The sequence below is a fragment of the Aplysia californica genome, unplaced genomic scaffold (genome assembly GCF_000002075.1).
Source record: "Aplysia californica isolate F4 #8 unplaced genomic scaffold, AplCal3.0 scaffold00082, whole genome shotgun sequence".
NCBI classification, from domain to species: domain Eukaryota; kingdom Metazoa; phylum Mollusca; class Gastropoda; order Aplysiida; family Aplysiidae; genus Aplysia; species Aplysia californica.
In genome coordinates this window covers 25190-45769 of record NW_004797352.1, presented here as the reverse complement: position 1 = coordinate 45769, position 20580 = coordinate 25190, and the positions used below count along the sequence as shown (strand labels likewise).

Below are 20580 nucleotides of genomic sequence, written 5' to 3'. Positions count from 1 at the left end.
TTTGTTGGGGGTGAGGGGGGGGGGGACAAGATCAGAGAAGAGACAAAGCAAGATTAGATAAAATAAGAAACAGCAACATAAGATAAGGCATCAGAAAATGAGACATGATTAAATTCTTTTTCCTTTTCTTTTAAAAATGTCTAAATAATGTAGGTGTTTTCACGCCCTCATCAACAAAATTTACATAATTTAGGAGTCAGGTTTTTGACCCTGACCCTGCCTGTCAGGGCCAACCTGGGCTGAGAGCGATACAACATCCCTGAACGATGACTGGGATATGGGATACGCCATAAAAACTTCTCTCCAGTAAGGAATTGAGCTTTGGCCTCCAGCATTCAAGCGCTCAGGGAAGCCCCAAACCGCTACACTGCTAATGCCCGTGAGACAGCTAATAATTATAATAGTAATAATAATGATAATAATAACAATAATTGTGTTTTTTTAAACATTATAATGACACTGAGTAAGAAGGCCACCTGTCACAAGAGTGCCCAGTTTCACACCTCTAATCTTCGCCACCTATTTGCATAGCAAGTAACGTAGAACTCCTACCGAAACTAAAACTAGACAGCTAAATCTCTGAATTGTTTGCCCACCCTCCAACCACCCGCCATATCCCCTCCACCTACCTGGTAAAGCTAGTGTTGAGTAGCTCACTCTCCAGATTGGCCAAGGTCATGTCGCGGAAGCCGCTGATGCTGCTACGACGGGAACCTGGGGGAGAGGGGAGGGAGGAGAGAGATTGGTCTGTTTTTGAGTTTGTGCTTAATGAAGGGGGATACACACAAGGTTCAATTATCACATGTACAGATGTAACAAACATTAAAAAAGAAAGGAGGAGATATTATTATCATAGTAGAGGGTTTTACGGCGCTCGCAACTGCATTAGGTCATATGAGCATCAAGGGGTGGGTGTCAACAGAGAAGTCTTTAGAGGGAATCAGACTTACTCTGCTCACCTCTCTAGCTTCAAAGCACAAGGTCTGCTTCAACTATCAAGGCACCCCGGAAATAGCAGGTCACAAGGGAGTGACAAACATACAAAAGAAGAAGAGGAAAATGACAATAGTAAGGTTTAGGAAAGAAAAAGCAGCAGTTCCCTGTTGTAGATCAGGCACAGTTATGAGCATGACATGAATCAGCCCATTTACAATTCTACTGTGCTTGAACGAGAAATGTCCCCCCTTTGGGAATGGTCTAAAGACACTACAGTCAGTGGCGCTGCCCCGGGGGGTGAAGGAGGAGAGACAAGGACGATAGTTGTTTCATAGTACAAAAAAAAAGGAGTAAACCACACCAGAACACCCACCAACCATTTACGAAAATGTAAATTGTGAGACCATTTAACGACAAACACACACACAGAGGCACACATGTGTACACACACACACAACTTCCATACCAACACACAAACACACACACAGAGGCACGCATGTGTACACAAACACACACACACAACTTCCATACCAACACACAAACACACACACAGAGGCACACATGCACGCATGTGTACACAAACACACACACAGAGGCACACATGTGTACACACACACACACACACACACAGCTTCCATACCAACACACAAACACACACACAGAGGCACGCATGTGTACACAAACACACACACACAACTTCCATACCAACACACAAACACACACACAGAGGCACACATGCACGCATGTGTACACAAACACACACACACACAGAGGCACACATGCACGCATGTGTACACAAACACACACACACACAGAGGCACACATGCACGCATGTGTACACAAACACACACACACAGAGGCACACATGTGTACACAAACACACACACACAGAGGCACACATGTGTACACAAACACACACACACAGAGGCACACATGCACGCATGTGTACACAAACACACAACTTCCATACCCACACAAAAACACACACACACAACTTCAATACCCACACAAAAACACACACACACAACTTCTATACCCACACACAAAAACACACACACGTTCTGACAAACAAAATCTAAACCCAAAAGAAAAACCCGAACACACCAGTGGTGGAGGAGCTGGGGTGCGAACCCACAATCACCAGCTCGGGGACCGACGTGTCTGCCTTCATCAGCTCCTCGGCAAACCGCGACAGAACGGGGTCCTTGAAGCCGCACGAGTTGCGGCGCTCGAAGGAGAAGCCGTCAAGCGAGCCTCGCCGCCAGGTCCTGTGGCAGCCGATGTCGTCATCCGTGCGGGAGATCTTGCGCTGTTTCTCTGTGGTGAGGGGATGAGAGTTAGAGGTTATGTTTTTGTTTGACCTGTTTCCTGATTTTTGTGCCGACAGTTGAAGGCTATGTAAAAAATGTGCCAACATGGTGCAGACTGTTAGGCTTCAAGAAAAAAAAAAGGGAATTGTTTGGTCTGTGATGATGATGATGATGATGATGATGATGATGATGATGATGATGATGATGATGATGATGATGATGATGACAATGGCGGTAACAAAGAAATTGCTACTGTAATTTAGGGAAATGATGTGCAGGTTATTCTTGGTAGTGTTAGTTTAGATAGGGTTAGAGTTTAAGTTTTCATAAGATTTGCAACACAAACAGGTCGCATAAGTGCCAGAGATTAGAGTGTAGCAACAAAAAAAAAGAAAAAAGAAAGGAGCAGAGATTACGGTGTTAGGAGTCTGATAGGAAAGAAGGAGCAAACCACACCAGAGCATCCGTCAACCACCCACAAGAAGACAGTCAGAGTAGTTATAGTAAGAGATTTACAGCACTGTTTTCCAGCCGATTTTGCCATCCGTGTGGCAGATCTGAAGGGTGTTTCTCTGCAGCAACAAGATTGACTTAGAGTTAACATAATGGCCATTAAGTGTGTGTGTGTGTGAGTGTGTGTGTGAGTGTGTGTGTGTCTTACAAAGTTATAAAAGGCCAGCAAAAAAACCCATCAACTTGAAACAACACAGACACACACACACATGCACACACACACACACATGCAGACACACACACACAACATACCTTCCACGGCCTTGGTATTGAACTTATTGTTGTTGAACGCCTGCAGCGACAGATGTACGCTGGTCTGGCACGGCTCGCTGCTCCTTCGCTCGTACGACTTGACGCTGGGCGTGGCCTCCACACGCAGGAACGCGCTGGTCAAGGTCTCGCGACTCATGGGCTTGCGGGAGAACACGCCGATGCTCGGGGACATGGAGCGACGCGCCCGCTTAGGGCTGCCCGAAGCTTTGGTGGAGGAGGAGGAGAAGATGTTGGAGGCAAAGCTGTCGTACTGGCTGTGGTATCTGCTGCCTGTGGATGGAGAGAGAGAGTGAGTGAATGATAGTGAGGGAGAGAGTAAAAGAGAGAGAGGGATAGAGAGAGAGAGAGAGTGAGAGAGAGAGAGAGAGAGGGAGGGGGGTATAGGTGGAGGAAGAGGAGAAGATGTTGGAGGTGAAGCTGTCGTACTGGCTGTGGTATCGGCTGCCTGTGGATGGAGAGAGAGAGTGAGTGAATGATAGTGAGGGAGAGAGTAAAAGAGAGAGAGGGATAGAGAGAGAGAGAGTGAGAGAGAGAGAGAGAGGGAGGGGGGTATAGGTGGAGGAAAAGGAGAAGATGTTGGAGGTGAAGCTGTCGTACTGGCTGTGGTATCGGCTGCTTGTGGATGGAGAGAGAGTGTGAGTGAATGAGAGTGTGGGAGAGAGTAAAAGAGAGAGAGAGAGAGAGAGAAAGAGGGGGAGGCAGGGGGCATATTAAGAGGGGAGAGGAGGGGAAGATGTAGGCGAAGCTGTCGTACTGGCGGTGGTATCTGCTGCCTGTGGATGGACACAATGTGAGAGAGAGAGAGAGAGTGGGGCGGGGGAGAGAGGGGAGAAGAGGAGAAAATGTTAGAGGCGAAGTACTTGCGACACAATAAGGTCTTATAAGAGCTTAATATTAGATGCGTTACAAGAGAGTAACAAACCAAAAAAATGAGGACAGATATGGACGATAGACGCTTGATAGGAGATAAAGACTGCGCAAACCACACCAGAGTACCTGTCAACCACCCATCCTCTATGTGTGTGTTTCTGAGTGCGTGTACATGCACATATTGCAACCTCAGTGCTTTCTTGTTGTATCTCCATTTTGTTAAACAGTGAAAAAAACCCAGTTCATAACAAAGCGGGAGCATAAGAAGAAATCACATTTTCACGGTTTTAAAAAAATGGAGATATGACAAGAAATCACTGAGGTCGCGATATGTCTGTGTGTGTGCGTGTGTTTGCACGTGCACATGTGCGCACACATGTACATGTGTGTATATGTCCGTCACTACTACACTTACCGGTCGAGTGGCAGCCCGTGTCGGCGGATGATCCAGTTCCCCTCCGTGTGGAGACGGAGGACGGGCTGAGAGCCTGCAGGTCGACCACCCCCCGCTCCGAGATGGACTGGAACACCTGGCTCACGATGGTGGCCGCTGTCTGATACACGTCCACGCACAGGTCAGCGGGGGTCAGACTGGCCGACCCCCGGAACTCGGAAAGTGACCGACTGTGGCGTAGCGGTGGGGCCGCAGGGGGCTGGGGGGTGTCGGAGGTAGGCGGGGGCGTGTTTGACGCACCAGCCCCCGCGTTGCTGCTGCTGCTTGTGGTGGTGGTTGTTGTTGTTGGAGGAGCTTGGCGTTGTGAAGAGGAGGGGGACGGACAGGAGACGGTTAAGGAGGACGAGGAGGTGTGTGGAGGGTGTTCTGATGGCTGTCGGCCGGCGGTCGTCGCCGCTGTGGGTTTGGAGGACGGGGGCGAGGTGGAAGACAAGTCTGTATTGCTTAGTTCAGAGGACGACAGAAGAACGCCGGCACCGCTACTTTGTTGTCGCCAGGCGCCTGCCGCCGTTGCCGGGTAAGAGGAAGGAGAAATGTTGACGGTCAGCGGAATGTGCACCGGTTGAGAAACCTCGGAGGATTCTTTTACTTCACGATCATCATTATCGTCATCATCGCTGAAGTGGTGGCGGTGGCGGTGAGGGTGGTGGTAGCTGTAGTTGTTGTCATCATCATCATCCCTTCGTGGTCCGCAGTCCTGAAACGAGACAGTCTTCGACATTGACGGTGAAACTTTCACGTTTTGCACACCGCCACTATCCCCCGTTGCTGAAGGCTTGAGGTTTGGGTTCGAATCTGACAGAGATGTAGGGGTGGGGTAGCTGTTTGTGACCACTACGGACTGTGCTCCACACGGACTCTCAGAGCCCCGCACCGACGATGCTGAGAGCGATGGTGGGATTAGGAGGCTGGCTGCCGCACCTCCTGCTCCCTGATCGACGCTGGCTGTGGCTATCCCATCAGCCCCATGGTGGTGTTGGCTATGCTGTTGATATCGTTGTATCGTTCTGCCAGTCTGCTCGTCATATTCTCTGGCCTCCAACTCGCTCACAACGTGAAAAAACACCTCATGGATGATCTTGTTCGCGAACCAGTTAAATAGTTCCTCTGGGACAAGGTCTCGTTGCGACTTCTCCCGTGCACCCCCATCAACACCGGCAGCAACGGAAGAGGGGGACGGCTGCGCGACAAGCTCCGCCCCTTCCAGCACGGCCTGACTCAGGGCCCGCTCGGCCAACGAGTTGACGAACCGTACAAACCTCGGAGACTTTGTAGTAAACTCCTTCACCTGATTCTTCCTCCTCCCCTCCTCTCCAGCCTTCCGCAAACCCCTCTCCTCTCTCCTCCCCGAATTCCTCTCCTCTCTCCTCCCCGAATTCCTCTCTTCCCTCCGTCTACTTCCCGACGACGCAACCCTCCCCGAGGACGCCGACACCCGCATTGACGAGGACGAGGAGCCAGTCTTCCCTCTGGGTTTTCTGTCGACGAGAGGCGGGGCCACGTCGGAGCAGATGTACCGGCTCTTGTGAGGATTGAACAACCTCTCCACGCTGCTCTTCTTCTTGTGAACATTTCCCTTAGATTTGGACGGGGAGCCGCTAGACTTGTCACTTTTCCTCCCAACATGGCCGCCTTTCTCACACTGAGACTGTGGAGGGGGAGCTGGCGGTGGGGGCAAAGATTTTCCCGAAGAAACAGGAGGTACAGATTTCACCTTCGAGGAGGGGCTCGAATCTTTCCCCTTCGATGAGCTCGATTCTTTTCCCTTAGATGAGCCCAAATCCTTGCTCTTCGACGAACCCGTATCTTTGGCCTTGACCTTTGACTCTGTTTCCCGTCTCCTCGAAGCTGTCACTTTGAGTGTGGGAATGCCCACAGGGGTTCTGGCCACACTTTTGCTTTCCGCACACAAAGACGACGAAGCTGCTGCTGAGAAAGGGGGAGAGGAGGAGACGGCAGTCACAGACTTGACAGGTACTGCACCGGTTTTCACACTCCGCCCAGAACCACCAGTTTGGGAGGTCGGCCGCGATACCCTTCTCGCATTCGCTCCACCGCTTCCCGATGACTTCGCAGAGCCGGTCACCGCCTCTTTTTTCCTTTGAAGGTCGTTGTGACGACTCCTCCCTCTGTCCTCGCTCAAACCCGACAACGGCGAAGACGGAGAGGCTAGCGGGATGCGGGAGCCCGCCGTCAAAGAGGAAGCCGGCTGCTGAGTGCGGACAGACTTTTCCGAGGCAGCATGGGGCGAGGACGGCTGCAGACGTGGAGCAGTAGGACGAGGATTTCCATCTCCAGATTTTTTCTTGACAACGGGACGCACGACGTTTTCCTCCGGAAAATAAATGGTCTTTGTCTCCAGCGTTGCATACAAAGTCCTCTTCTCTCCCGCCTGCTCAGTGGTCATGAGAATGTTTTGTACCGTCGCAGTAGCAACAGGCAGAGCAGCAGCAGAGGATGTTGCTGTTGTGGAAACAGCCGGAAGCGTTCCAAGGTCACTGTCATGAGTCACGTTGTCACCCCCGCAAGTCTCAAGGTCATCACCACGAGTTTGAAGGTCACCACCACGAGTCCCAAGGTCATCACCATGAGTTTGAAGGTCACCACCATGAGTCCCAAGGTCATCCTCATCGACAAAAACTGGAGTATTCGAGGAAGACATTTCGGCCGCTGACCTCCCACCGCCAGCACCCCCACCCCCATCAGATGGGACCACGAAGGACAACAGGACATCCGCTTCGCAAACACTCACGCTGGCCACAGAAGATTTCCCTGAGCCGAAACCAGAGTCGAGACTGCCGTGCCAAGGTGAAGGACAGGCGCCCCCGCCCTCTGGCGACGGAAGTGGAGGCTGGCCCCGCAGCTGTCTGACGCGGGGGGACTGCGCCGCCGGGGTGAGAACTTCTGGCGCGACCTCCGACCCAACGACGCTGGTGAAGGTCGGGGGTTTGAGAGGGGACGGCGGTGGTGGCGCTGATGATGGTGGCAGTATAGTAAGTGGCTGAGGGACCTTCGAGCTTCTCACGCTTCGTTGTGCAACATTTGCATCCTCCGTACTTTTCAAGGTCACTTGCTCGGCTAACACATCATCAGCTTTGGCTCCACTGTGAACCTTCGAGCTGTGTCTAAAATCCAAACCCTTTGACACATCATCTACCGCTTGAGCAGTATCGTCGAGTCCTGGCACCTCACCTTTCTTTTCACCACCGTCTCCTTCGCACAGATCCAGATTTACGTTTTCTTGTCTGGTTAAGGTGCTGGTCTTGGCGACACCACCTCCGCGCTGGTGGGCCCCCGAAGGTACGGTTGACCTACTCTCCGAGCGCACGGTCCCAGTCTCGACAACAGCTTCCTTGTCAACTTTTTGTCTTTCGAATTCTGCACATTTAGCATCATCATCATCTACCACAGCTTTACCAGCAACATCTGCACTCTCCAGAGGCTGGTCCTCCTCTGTTCCTTTCTCTTCTTCTTTTTGATCCCAGGCGGAATCCGCGTCCCCACCAGCGCCAGCAACAACTACCACACATCCTCGCCCGGCCGGACCGGAGGTAGCATGATTGTCCACTACAACCACACCTGCACCAACCACTCCTTCAACTCCCTCCCCCACCTCATCAGCGGCGCGGTGTCCCACATCAGCCTCCCCCACCACATCAGCCAAATGTCCAACATCAGCCTCCCCCATCACATCAGCCACATGTCCAACATCAGCCTCCCCCATCACATCAGCCAAATGTCCAACATCAGCCTCCCCTACCACATCAGACACATGTCCAACATCAGCCTCCCCCATCCCCCCGGCGACAGGCCCCACACAGGCTCCACCGGCCACACCCTTCACCATGGCGACCGACACAAACTGCGAGGCAAAGTCGGAGAACAGGGTGACCAGCCCTCCCTCCTCCTCTATCACCCCGTGACTGTGGTGATGTTGTGGTTGTTGCGGTTGCTGTTGGTGCGGCTGCGGTGGTAGTCCCTCGGCAATCTCCTGACGAGAGTAGACAAACGTCTGAAATGTAGCGGGATAACACAGAACAGAAGAGGGTCAAACACACACACAAGGGTATGATGGGTGAGGCTAAAAAGGAACTAAAGTGCATTAAAAGCAAATAACCCACTCTCTCCAAAGCAGGTGGTCTAAGAATAGAACGTACTATCATGTGACGCATGGGGGTGAAATCAAGCGCTCATCAAAATGTGAGGAAGCGTGGTGGAATCAGGCTCTCGTCAAAATAATCAAAGTGAAGAAACTTGCATTTTTCCACAGGTTTGTGAATTTTTATAAAATTTTGTTTTTTGGCTCCACACCTTTCGTGCCCATTAAAAAACTCATTTCTGGGTGGATTTTTCTGAAAAACGTTGATTAAAAGCACAAAAAGTGTAAATTTTCAGTTGCCATGGACTCTAAAGCTAATAAATAACTAATCTTTGGCGGCCATTTTCTCACTAATTTTACCTCTGAAAACAGGTGCCCCCCCACCTCCTTCATTCGCAAATATCTCGACTTGTATACAAGATAAACGGATATTTTTTTCATCCAAATTAACACAAGTGAACAAGCTTTAAGATGATACCAACAACTCTACATGCTCAAAAATTGACGAGTGCCTGATTCCACCGCGCTGCCTCACAAATAATGAAATAAGAAAACACAAACATTTTCCTCCCCCTAGGAAATTTTGATCAATTTTTTTTTCCCGTTTAAAAACACATTTCCATGTGTATGGATTTTACTGAAACATGCTGATCAAAGGCACAAAAAAATGTATATTTGCAATTTCCAAGGACACTCAAGCTTAGGAAGTCACCAAATTTTGGCAGCCATTCTCTCCTTGACACCAGGTGACCCCATCTCCTTCAATCACAAATGTGAAATATCCCAATTTCCATTCAAGACAGATGGGTATTTTGCATCAAAAATGAGAGAAACGAACAAGCTTTAAGAAGATACCAATAACTAACTCCACATGTCCAAACACTGACGAGAGCCTGAATCCACCGCGTCATGACACACATTATAAGATTGCACAATCAGTACAATATTAGGTCTAGGGGTAATAACTAGTATAGGTAAGATAAGATTGCACATTTCATATGGCAGGCCTCTAGATTCTAGACTAACATATGGAAATCAAATGGCTCTTGATCATCTATATATGGCAAGCCTTAGGGAAATCACATGCGGTAAGAAAAGATCATACACTCTAAGACACGGAATCTAAGGGTATGGCACACAGCAGGCAACGAAAGTCCATTCTATAAAGAAAGAGAACAAAATTGACAAAATCTTCTGGCGCTCATATGACCTTATGCAGTTGCGAGCGCCATAAAACCTCTACTAAAACTAAACTAAAGAACACAAATATATATATATATATTATATACAATGAAAGCCGATATCTACGCCCAACCACAGGTACGGTACGGTAAGCCAAGAACTCACTGTCTATAACAGGTTGCTTAAGGGCATAGCATAGCATACTGCAAACAAAGGTCAAACATTGTACAAATAAAGAGAAGCACACTGACTACACAACTGCCATTTACAGAAAGGGGAAAAAAGCAAAAACACATAGAAATATTCAAAGAAACAACAGAGGGACAGTCAAACGAAAGATCTACCAGTGGCACCCTCCAACCACCCATACCCTACAACAGGTCATCTAACGGTACATCATCATAATGGGCCAGACTTCAAACAAGACTAGATATCTGCGATCATGGTTCTTCATTCATTTCTCCGCTCTCGGATGCTCTAAAAAAAAAAATCCCACGTTATTCTGGGCGTTTCCCCGTCACCCGCCTGTTCAGGTTTTCCAAATGTGAGGCAGCGTGGTGAAATCAGGCGCTCGTCAAAATAATGAAATTTAAGAAAACAGCAATTTTCTTTCCCTTCGCCAATTTTTATCGAGTTTTTAGTTTTTGGCTGAGTACTTTTTATGTCCATTTAAAACAATTTGCTGTGTGAGTTTTACTTAAAAACGTTGATTAAAGACACAAATAGGTAAATTTACAGTTTCCAAGGACTCTCAAGCTTTGAAAGTCATCAAACTTTGGCAGCCATTTTCTCGCTAATTTTACCTTTGAAATCGGGCGACCCCTACTTGTTTCAATCGTGAATATCTCGTCTTGCATTCAACATAAATTGATGTTTTTTTACTTGAAAGGAAGAAAAATAAACAGCTTTAAGATGGTACCAATAACTCCATGTGCCCCAAAATTGACGAGCCCCTGATTCTCCACCACGCTGCCTCACAACTAACTTTCACCAGGTCTGCCCCTTCGTCTTTTGCCTTCTATCTTTCTAGTGAGAGAAAGATGTTCATCAATGCTTTTCTTTCGGATCAAGTCACCATATTTGTCGCTTCCTAATTGTTCTCATCAGCGAGTGGTCTGCCTGGGCTTCTTTCATTCAGAGACAGGTGGTTGTTTGTTTTTTTTGGTTTTTAGTAAGGTTTTACGGCGCTCGTAACAGCATAAGGTCATATGAGCGCCAAAGGGGTGGATGTCAATAGAGAAGTCCAAACGGGGAATCAGGCTTACCCTGCTCACCTCTCTAGCCTCAAAAACATTAAGTCTGCTTCGACTATCAAAGCACCCCGGAAATAGCAGCTCACAAGAGGGTGACAAACATACAAAAGAAGCAGAGGAAAAGTTATGAAAGTAAGGATGAGGAAAGAAAAAGCAGCAGTTCCCCCTATGTTGTTCTGGCACAGTATGAGCCTGACATTGATAAATCAGCCCATGTACAATTCTACTGTGCAAAACTTTTTTTTTTATCCGCCGCTTACACCCTTTTGGGAATAAAAACATATTAATATCCTCCCTTTGGAAATGGCCTAAAGACAATTTAGTCAGTAGCACTGCCCTGGTGGGGTGCATTATTCTGGGCGTTTCCGGGTCACCCGTCAGTTCAGGTTTTACAAATAACTTTCTCCACGTCTTCTACCTTCCTAGTGAGAGAGAGATCTTCAGCAATGCTTTTCTATTGGATGAAGTAACCATATTTGTCGCTTCCTAATTGTTCTCATCAGCGAGTGACCCATTTAGGCTTCTTTCATTCTATTCTTAGACCGGTGGTTTAGGGGAAGAACATTCCACAAACAAATAAAAAAAGAGACACACTCTGTGACTGATGGACTAAGGTATGACACATTCTACAAACAAAGATGACACATTCTGACACAGATGGTCAAAGATATGACACATTCTACAAACAAAGATGACACATTCTGACACAGATGGTCAAAGACATGACACATTCCACAAACAAAGATGACACATTCTGACACAGATGGTCAAAGATATGATACATTCTACAAACAAAGATGACACATTCTGACACAGATGGTCAAAGATATGACACATTCTACAAACAAAGATGACACATTCTGACACAGATGGTCAAAGATATGACACATTCAACAAACAAAGATGACACATTCTGACACAGATGGTCAAAGACATGACACATTCCACAAACAAAGATGACACATTCTGACACAGATGGTCAAAGATATGATACATTCTACAAACAAAGATGACACATTCTGACACAGATGGTCAAAGATATGATACATTCTACAAACAAAGATGACACATTCTGACACAGATGGTCAAAGATATGACACATTCTAAAAACAAACATGACACATTCTGATACAGAAGGTCCAAAGAAAGAATTTTCCACAAACAAAAATGACAAATTCTGTGCTAAAAATAGAACAGAACTACATGTTAGAGGGGTGATGACAAAATGAGTTACTTCTCCAATTTTAGCCCCATGGAAACAGATATGTCAAATTTATGGGTGAAGTTTCTAGAATCTACTAATATGAAATAATAAAAGACATGTTAAATCTACAGATTCGATGCCGGTGTCCATTTTCTGTCAATATCTCCATTCACAGATTGCGAGAAGTGACTCATTTCTTCAGCATTCTCAAATACACACACACACACACAGAGATAGATAGATAGAGAGAGAGAGAGAGAGAGAGAGAGAGAGAGAGAGAGAGAGAGAGAGAGAACAGTGTGGGTTTTCACCTCTAGGTCTGTGCTGAAGTCGGAGCTATGTTTGCTGGAACTCGACCGTCGCGACGTGGCGTCGCTGTACTGTGAACTCCGGCGTCTGAAGTGACTCCAGAACTCGAGGAAGTCGTTGGTGGAGCCGTTGGTCCCGTGGGAGGAAAGGGAGCCCGAGCGGGAGCCCCAGGCCGAGTTGGCGCTGGACAGAGGCCCGCCCGAACCCGAACTGCGCGAACCGGCGCTGGAGGAAGAGAGGAACTCTCGGAGCTCCGTGTAGATGTCGCGGGATCCGTTTCTTGGCTCTTGTTGATGCTGTTGTTGCTCTTGCCGATGTTGTTGTTGTTGATGTTGTTGAAGAATGTGTTGTCTTAGTTCCGCGGACAGATCTCGTTGGTCCGAGCCGTCCTCGTCTGCGATGAAAAAATCTGCGGTGACGTGAGCATCATTCGAACCATTGAGAGGCTCGCGATAAAACGTTTGAGGGACAGCCACAAAGTTTGTGTTGGGAGACGCACTCAGCGAGGACAAATCTGGAGAAGGCATCTCCGACGATACCTCTGGTTCTACCATGCGACCAGTCAAATTACAACCCAGATTCGAACCCGCGCCACCAGGACCTTGGGGACTTACTGTAGTGGCCGAAGCGTATTGACCAGAAATGGTGGCCACCGATACCATTGCCGAATCGACGTCCGTTCGTTTGGGAAGAAGGTGTTGACCCTCCTCTTCAGTGGAGTTGGCCGAGACGCTGCGAGAGTCGAGATTGACCATCATGGAAAAGTTGGACATCTCTGAGCCCGCTCTCTCTATCCCTCCGACCCCTGTCTTCCTGTAGTGGTGCAGGTGAGAAGGAGGAGGAGGAGGAGGGGGAGGAACAGATCCACGTACCTGCTGATCAACCTCCAAATCTGCAACAGCACGTGACGACAATCTGCTTTGTTTGCAGAAACTCTCCCCTGCACCCTCTTCCACCTCCTCCTCCTTACTCGTCCCAAGCTTACAAATCATCTTCACTTCCTCCGACTCCAACGATCCCGGCGTCTCTTGACTTACATCTCTCGACAAAGAATAAGACGCAGCAGAATCCGACGCGGCGACAGATCCACTTCCTGTTCTCACGAGTCCTCTTCCCCCTCGCTCCACTGGAACAGAAAATGACGACTTCAACCAACGTTCTCGCGGCTCTTGCGAGCTCTTTTTCTTCAAGTTACCCAGAATATCGCTGCGCAACCCTTTACGAAACATCTCGGACAAATCTGACTGAGTTTGGAGATCCGGCGACGACGTGGGAAATAACAATGGCGACGACGACGACGCTAACTCTCGACCTCTGACAGAGGACACATCGTGATGTTCCTCAACGCTTAAAGAAGGAATACTTTGAAAGGCACTTAGTTTGCTGTGGGGAAATACCGTTTCTTCACTTTCCCGAGGCTCAACCAGACGCTCGGAGTCGACACCAGCTGCAGCAGCTGCACCGGCTGAAGAAACATCCAGCTGAGAAATATCCGACTGCAGCGCATGTTCTCCGCCCAAACCTGGGGAGGGAAGGTTCGAATCCAGTGACCGGGGAAGCGAGATTTGTTGTTGCTGTTGTTGTTTTTGTTGAGCAAACGTGGAAGTGGAAGAGAAAGGAGCAGCAACGTGATCCTGCGCAGCATAAGGCGGCACTGGCCTGTCCCATTCTGACAAAGAGCTGGTCAGAGAAATGCTCGTTGGAACCGTGATTTCGCCGACACGGTCAGAGTGTGGGTTTGTCTCGGAAGAAACTGACACGACGACAGAGGAAAGAGGAGATATCTGTGCTGGGAGTATTGACGAAGACGGAGAAATATCCATGCACATCTGTCCATCAGTTTCCGACTCAAGCGTGTTGAAAGGGGGAGATAATATCCTGCTTTCTGCTGCAATCCCACCAGCAAAGGGAGGTAATTCTGTGGAACTGGCAAGCCCGCTTGAAGGGGGAGGTAAATCCGAAGGGTCCCCTGCCACTCGGCAGAGGGGCGTCAGGTGGTGGCAAGGGGCAGAACCTCTGTCGGTCTGTGACCGAGGACCAGACGATCTTCTACCAGAGTGGCCTCCCCCTGGGGATTCTAGAGACTGCTGGAGAGTATGGAAGCGCTGTTGTTGTTGCTGCTGCTGCTGCGGATGTTGAGGATGATGATGCTGATGTTTCGATGAACCATCACGACGAGAATGCTGCTGCTGGTGGGATGATGAGTGACTTGTCATGGGCTCTCCCACGAGGGTAGAACAACCCGCACTTTCAGCTTCACCTGGTAAAAGAGGAAAAAGAAGAAAAAAAATCTAATGTGTTTTCACACGTCCCATTGACAAAATTTTGATCATTTATAAGGCAGACTTCGACACTGCATGTCAAGGCTAACCCAAGCTGAGAGGAATACAGTATACCAGCAGAAAGACCGAGATACTTGATTTGTGTGTGTGCACCCATGAATGCGTGTGTATGTTCGTATGTCTATGAGAGAGAGAGTGTGTGTGTGTGTGTGCGTCTACAAGTGTGCATGGGCACCTGTGCATACGTTTGTGTGTCAGTGTGTGTGCATGTCTATGTGTGTCTGTCTATGAGTATGAGTGTGAGGTGCACCTGTGCAAATATGTGTGTGTTTGTGTGTTTATGAGGGTGTGTCTATGAGTGTTTGTGTGTGTGCACCTGTGTGCACGTGTGCGTGTCTGTGCACGCACGCACGTGTGTGTGTCTGTGAGCGCATGGGTCTGCCCGTGTGTGTGAGAACTCTGGTCTCTCACCTCTAGAGCCCTCATCCCGTGGCGGTGGAAACAGCCGGCCTCCCACGGTCCTGCTGAACCCGATGAGAGCCTTGTTGAGGTCCCTCGTGAGCGCCGTCTCCCCGTACTGTCTCGACGGGGGGCCTCCTCGGTACGACACTGCGTCCATGGCAACCAGGCGGTTGTTCTCCACGTCGCCCTGCGGAGCAAACCGGTTTCGTCAACACACTTGAGCTGAGACATGGGCTTTGGCAGTGTCAAAGAAATCTTAACCCCAAAGTTACTGTAATTTCATTTCATTGCAATTGGGTTTTTGTTGTTGTTTTTTTTATTTATCATAAAATTACAAGATTTGTTTCAGGAAGGAAGAGTTTTACAGCACTTGCAGCACATAAATGGGTCATTTAAGTGTTGAAAATCAGAAGTGTTACTCAAGAATTACATACAAAGAAAAGGATAGTTAAGTGCGATAGATGTTTGAAAAAAGAAAGAATGAGCAAACCACACCAGAGTTCTCACCAACCTCCCACTAGTTGCGTTTTGAATTTTGCATTTTCTCAGTATAAGAAAAATAAGATTCCTAACACACGGGGTCCAGCTTAAAAAAAATGTTCTGTCTGTTTTTGTTTTTGTAAAGTGTTTTACGACGCTCGCAACTGCATAAGGTCATATGAGCGTGCAGGGCACACCTAATATTTTCAGTAGTAGGAAATTTTGAATTTTGCGCGGGTGGCGGCCGAAGCCTACTCTTATCGATTTTAGACCACCAAGGGATCTTTAATGTGCGCAACTTGCACACGGGCCCTCCGAGATTTTTCGCCCTTGTCCGAGAAGGCTAGGTGTAGATCTTTCCTACCAGAACATCAGGGGTGTGGCAGAAAGACAGCAGTAAGGAGGAGCCAAGGAGTAGCAGTAGAAAGGCTGCAGAAAGAGTCAGGAGCCCAGAGGAGGGGGCAAAGGAGGTGAGGGCTAGAGAGCAGGAAAGGAGGTGAAAGGAGACAATTTTAGGTAAGAACATTTTTTGGTCGCTACCTGGATTCGAACGCGGGACCTTTGAATGAGAGGCCAACACCTTAACCTCTAGGCCACGAGAGCCCCCTAAATGTTGTGTGTGACACACTAGCCTTGGCCTGACAGAAGATAGACCTGCATGTGAGCCTCAACCAGATTGTCTGAAAATTTTGCGCAACCCCCCCCCCCCCCCCCCAAAAAAAAGCCTTTGTGGGTGTCATAAGGAAGGACATCCGAGTAACGAGCGACCACCCCAACAAACACAATAAAGAAGAGACCTAACCCTAACCCTACCCCCAAAAAGAACCTGCAACGGGCCTCATGTAAAAAGGCCAAAACAAGTCCTAAATGAAAAAAAAAATGTTTAATTAAAAAACCACACTCCAAAACAAACAAGGAGCATAGATCTAGATTCTAGATCTAGATCTATATGGCTTACATCTACATTGCTATAACTATATAGGGTTTGATACAATAACACAATAGAATTGGAATATGAATCCTCCATCTATCTAGATTTAGTAATCTAAATAAATCTAGATCTAGATCTAGATCTTGTAGAACAAGTGAATAGGAATAGGCCTTGAACTAGAAATCCGCATCCGATTCCGAACAGAGGGACTCAGCTGAGTCTAAATAAATAAATAATTCACGCACCTGATGAAATGCTTATTTTTACCAATATTAATATTGCAGCACAACCTGTGATAGGGTTTGACACAATAGAATTGGAATCTGAATCCTCCATTGAGGTCTATAATGATCTAGATCTATATAAATCTAGATTTTAGATCTATATTCTATTAGAACAAGAGAGTCGGACTTGAATGAATCCACACGATCTGAACAATTGAATTAGTCAACAAACGAAATTCAAAATGGCCGCTCGAGCACGAAACTGAAAGTAGATAATTTAAGTTGTCCTCCTTTTTCGTATTCGCATTTCTACTTAGGTTCCGACAATTATGTCGGAAACGCCGACGTCGGCAGTCGGCGGTGCGCGCGTCGGCGGTCGGCACGAAAACGAAAGTGCCGACGAAGCCGACGGGAGAAAAAGGGGTCGCTGGCAGTCGGCCAAGCCTCGCACTACGCACATTGACTGATACAGGCGGGCCTAGCGATAGCATCGGCCGGTTCGCAGGTCGGGTCGCGATTGTCGGATTTCAGACGATTGTCGGCAAACATGCAGGTCTAAGAAGAGGCCCCACACAAAAACTTACCTCCGCCTGCCCCTCAAAATGTCCCGCAAACTGCAGCGACTCGGCGTAGCCCGTGCACACTGAGAACTGCTCAAAGCCCGAGATCACCATCGACTCATTGTCCTCCATGTTCTCCATAAACAACATGGCCGCTATCAGCTCGGGGCACGTGCTGAACTTGATTTCTTCCTATGACCGCAAAAAAACAAACAAACAACCAAACTTAATTAAAATATAATAACCATAATAACAATACTAATAACAACAACATCAATAATGCTAATAAGAAATTTAAGAATCTATCTATACTGATGCACATTAACATGCAGAGCATTCGACCCCATCTACAACAACTCATACGATAAATGGTCGCTTTTTAAGGACAAGCGGGTTAACCCAGATTTCGGGGGTTTCAAGAAATTTTGACCTACAACAAAAGTGGGCATTGCCCTACCTATTGAAGTTTGGTTTCTTTGGTGCGTAAATTTGTTTGGTTATAGACAAAACTCTCCTTGTCTTTTATAGAAACTGAACAAGGGGAAAAAACTTTACCTTCGATTTTCTCAAAACAGCATTTTCCGGGATAGTCCCCTTTTGCTTAAAAGCGACCAAATACCAAAATGCTTAAGGAAACTCAATGAGTCCCACCACTCCCAACCAACAAAAATCAAAAGTTCCTACTCAAGTTCATGTTCTACACAAGAGTATAGAGGAAGGCACAAAAAAAAGACAGGCAAAGTGTCAACACTGCAAAGAGTTGAAACCATAACAGCCCACGATGCCCCATTCTATAAAAGGTTAAAAAAAACAAACAATAAGAAAGGTCCAATTTTACTAAAGGTTAAAAATTATGCAGTAGCGAGCGCTGTAAAACACTTACCACTTACCGAAGGTTAAAAAAGGAAAGCCCAAAAAGTTCTGCCTTATAAAAGGATTAAAAAAAACCCCAAACATAATAGCTAAAGTTCCACACTACCAAAGATTAAGAGCAACATTAGCAAAGGTTCCACACTACCAAAGATTAAGAGCAACATTAGCAAAGGTTCCACACTACCAAAGATAAAAAAAAAAAAATCTACAATAGCACAGATTCTACTCTACCAAAGGTTAAAAAAAACAACAACCCCATAATAGCAAAGATCCAATACTCTTCTCCTTTTCCAAATCCCACTTACAAAACAAACATCAGCAATCATGATGCAACACTTATTTTTTCTGCTTTTTTTAGTAGAGGTTTTACGGCGCTCGCAACTGCATAAAGTCATATGAGCCCAAGAAGATTAGAGGTGTTACAAGAGAGTAACAAACATTAAAAAAAAGAAGGGGAGATAAGGACGATAGACATTTGAAAGGAAAAAAGAAGCAAACCCCACCAGAGCACCCGCCAACCACCTACATTTTTTCTGCTCAATACTCTCAAGAGCCTATATTATGTCATCATGATTTATTTTTTTTTACCCTCACTCACCTATTCCTTCTTTTTGGTCTACCCCTTGCCTACTTTATTTATTTATGAATTTTTAAAAAACTTTTCTTACTTTTTCTGTCCTCCAGCACCACAAAGTGTTGAGAGAATCGGTGCCTCTATAAATAAATCAATGATGGTCTGGTGTGGAGAGAATCGGTGCCTCTATAAATAAATCAATGATGGTCTGGTGTGGAGAGAATCGGTGCCTCTATAAATAAATCAATGATGGTCTGGTGTGGAGAGAAGATGTAACTGCTGAGCACGAAGTTTGTGTGTTGACTTTTGGGTCCCCGTGTTGTGCATTTGACTCTTTTTCTTGGTCTTACCTTTGCCTCGAAACAATCAAATTTTTTCACTAATTTTCTTTTCTTTCCACTACAAAGAGTAACAAAGACTGAGACAAATTCATGACATTTTTTTTCCACTTCACCCAGGTGTGAACGGATACCCAACTATAGTCAGTGAAGAATCTTGTCAATGTGGCAGTTTTCAAGTGCTTCACCAGATGCTTGCACTGTATGCTTCCTAGGAAGCCAAGAATGTATACGAGTGCTCTAGGGTCTGATGGGGTAATAATAGCTGCATAAATGCGTACAACATACGATACGGTAATAATAGTTGCATAAATGCATACAACATACGATAGGGTAATAATAGTTGCATAAATGCGTACAGCATATGATAGGGTAATAATAGTTGCATAAATGCGTACAACATACGATAGGGTAATAATAGTTGCATAAATGCATACAACATAGATAGGGTAATAATAGTTGCATATATGCATACAACATACGATAGGGTAATAAAAGTTGCATAAATGCGTACAGCATATGATAAGAGAGTGGATATGTGTTATGTAAATGTAATTATGTTATAATTGTAATGTTTCCTCCTCACCTGTACTCTTCCTCTACCCAGGACTCCTCCACCGATTGACCGGTTGGCAAAATCCACCTGTGACACACACACACACACACAGAGAAATAAGACACAGTTTAAAATAAGATTGGATAAGATGAGAAATAACAATTTTTTGATCTCCAGAAAGAGGAATTTTTGCTGCAGCATGGTCAACACATACACACACTTGTCAACACACACTGTCTCTCTGTCTCTTTCTCACTCACACTCACACACACACACACAAAGACAAACATGGTCATTGGATGGCCACACACACAAAAAAAAGAAAGATATTTGTTTGTTTTAGCAGAGGTTTTACGGCGCTCGCAACTGCATAAGGTCATATGAGCGCCAGAAGATTAGAGGTGTTACAAGAGAGTAACAAACATAAAAAAAGAAGGAGGGGAGGTAAGGACGATAGATGTTTGATAGGAAAGAAGGAGCAAACCACACCAGAAAACCCGCCAACCACCCACAAAAAAAGATATAATTCTTGCACACTTCGTTCGAGGAAAGAGGAGCACACTAATACAAAACCATCACTCAGTACCAGAGAAAGTAAGAGAGGAGGGAGGACAGAGGGGAAAAAGGATGAAGGATCTCACAGTGGCATTTACAGTTACCCCACTATCTACCCCCCAAAGGCTACCCTTCTCCCTCTGAGACCTAACATCGACAACACACTCTACGGAACATTACAGCAACTGCAGCAAACCTGCACTTATCACTACATGGCATTGGACAGAAGGGCGAGAGCCCAGCTGTTGCTGGATCCATAACAACAACAACAACAACCCCCCCAAAAACCAAAAAGCTCCATCCCTAGTTCTTTGTCATCATGCTCCCCCCCTCCCACCCCCT

The 20580-nt window shown here is 46.7% G+C and overlaps 1 protein-coding gene across 1 annotated transcript in view; it reads right to left on the bottom strand.

The window, feature by feature from the left end:
• Window positions 1–19842, bottom strand: part of LOC101853227 (serine-rich adhesin for platelets) — a 22656-nt gene extending 2814 nt beyond the window's left edge. The window contains exons 1-9 of the mRNA XM_013080339.2: window positions 19714–19842; window positions 17367–17534; window positions 15157–15334; window positions 12406–14663; window positions 4318–8368; window positions 3012–3302; window positions 2041–2253; window positions 630–714; window positions 253–388 (exon numbers count right to left, since the gene is read on the bottom strand). Of these exons, the coding sequence (XP_012935793.2) occupies window positions 253–388; window positions 630–714; window positions 2041–2253; window positions 3012–3302; window positions 4318–8368; window positions 12406–14663; window positions 15157–15334; window positions 17367–17492 (7338 nt within the window). The 5' untranslated portion in view covers window positions 17493–17534; window positions 19714–19842. The remainder of the gene's footprint in view (window positions 1–252; window positions 389–629; window positions 715–2040; window positions 2254–3011; window positions 3303–4317; window positions 8369–12405; window positions 14664–15156; window positions 15335–17366; window positions 17535–19713) is intronic.
• Window positions 19843–20580: the final 738 nt, after the last annotated feature.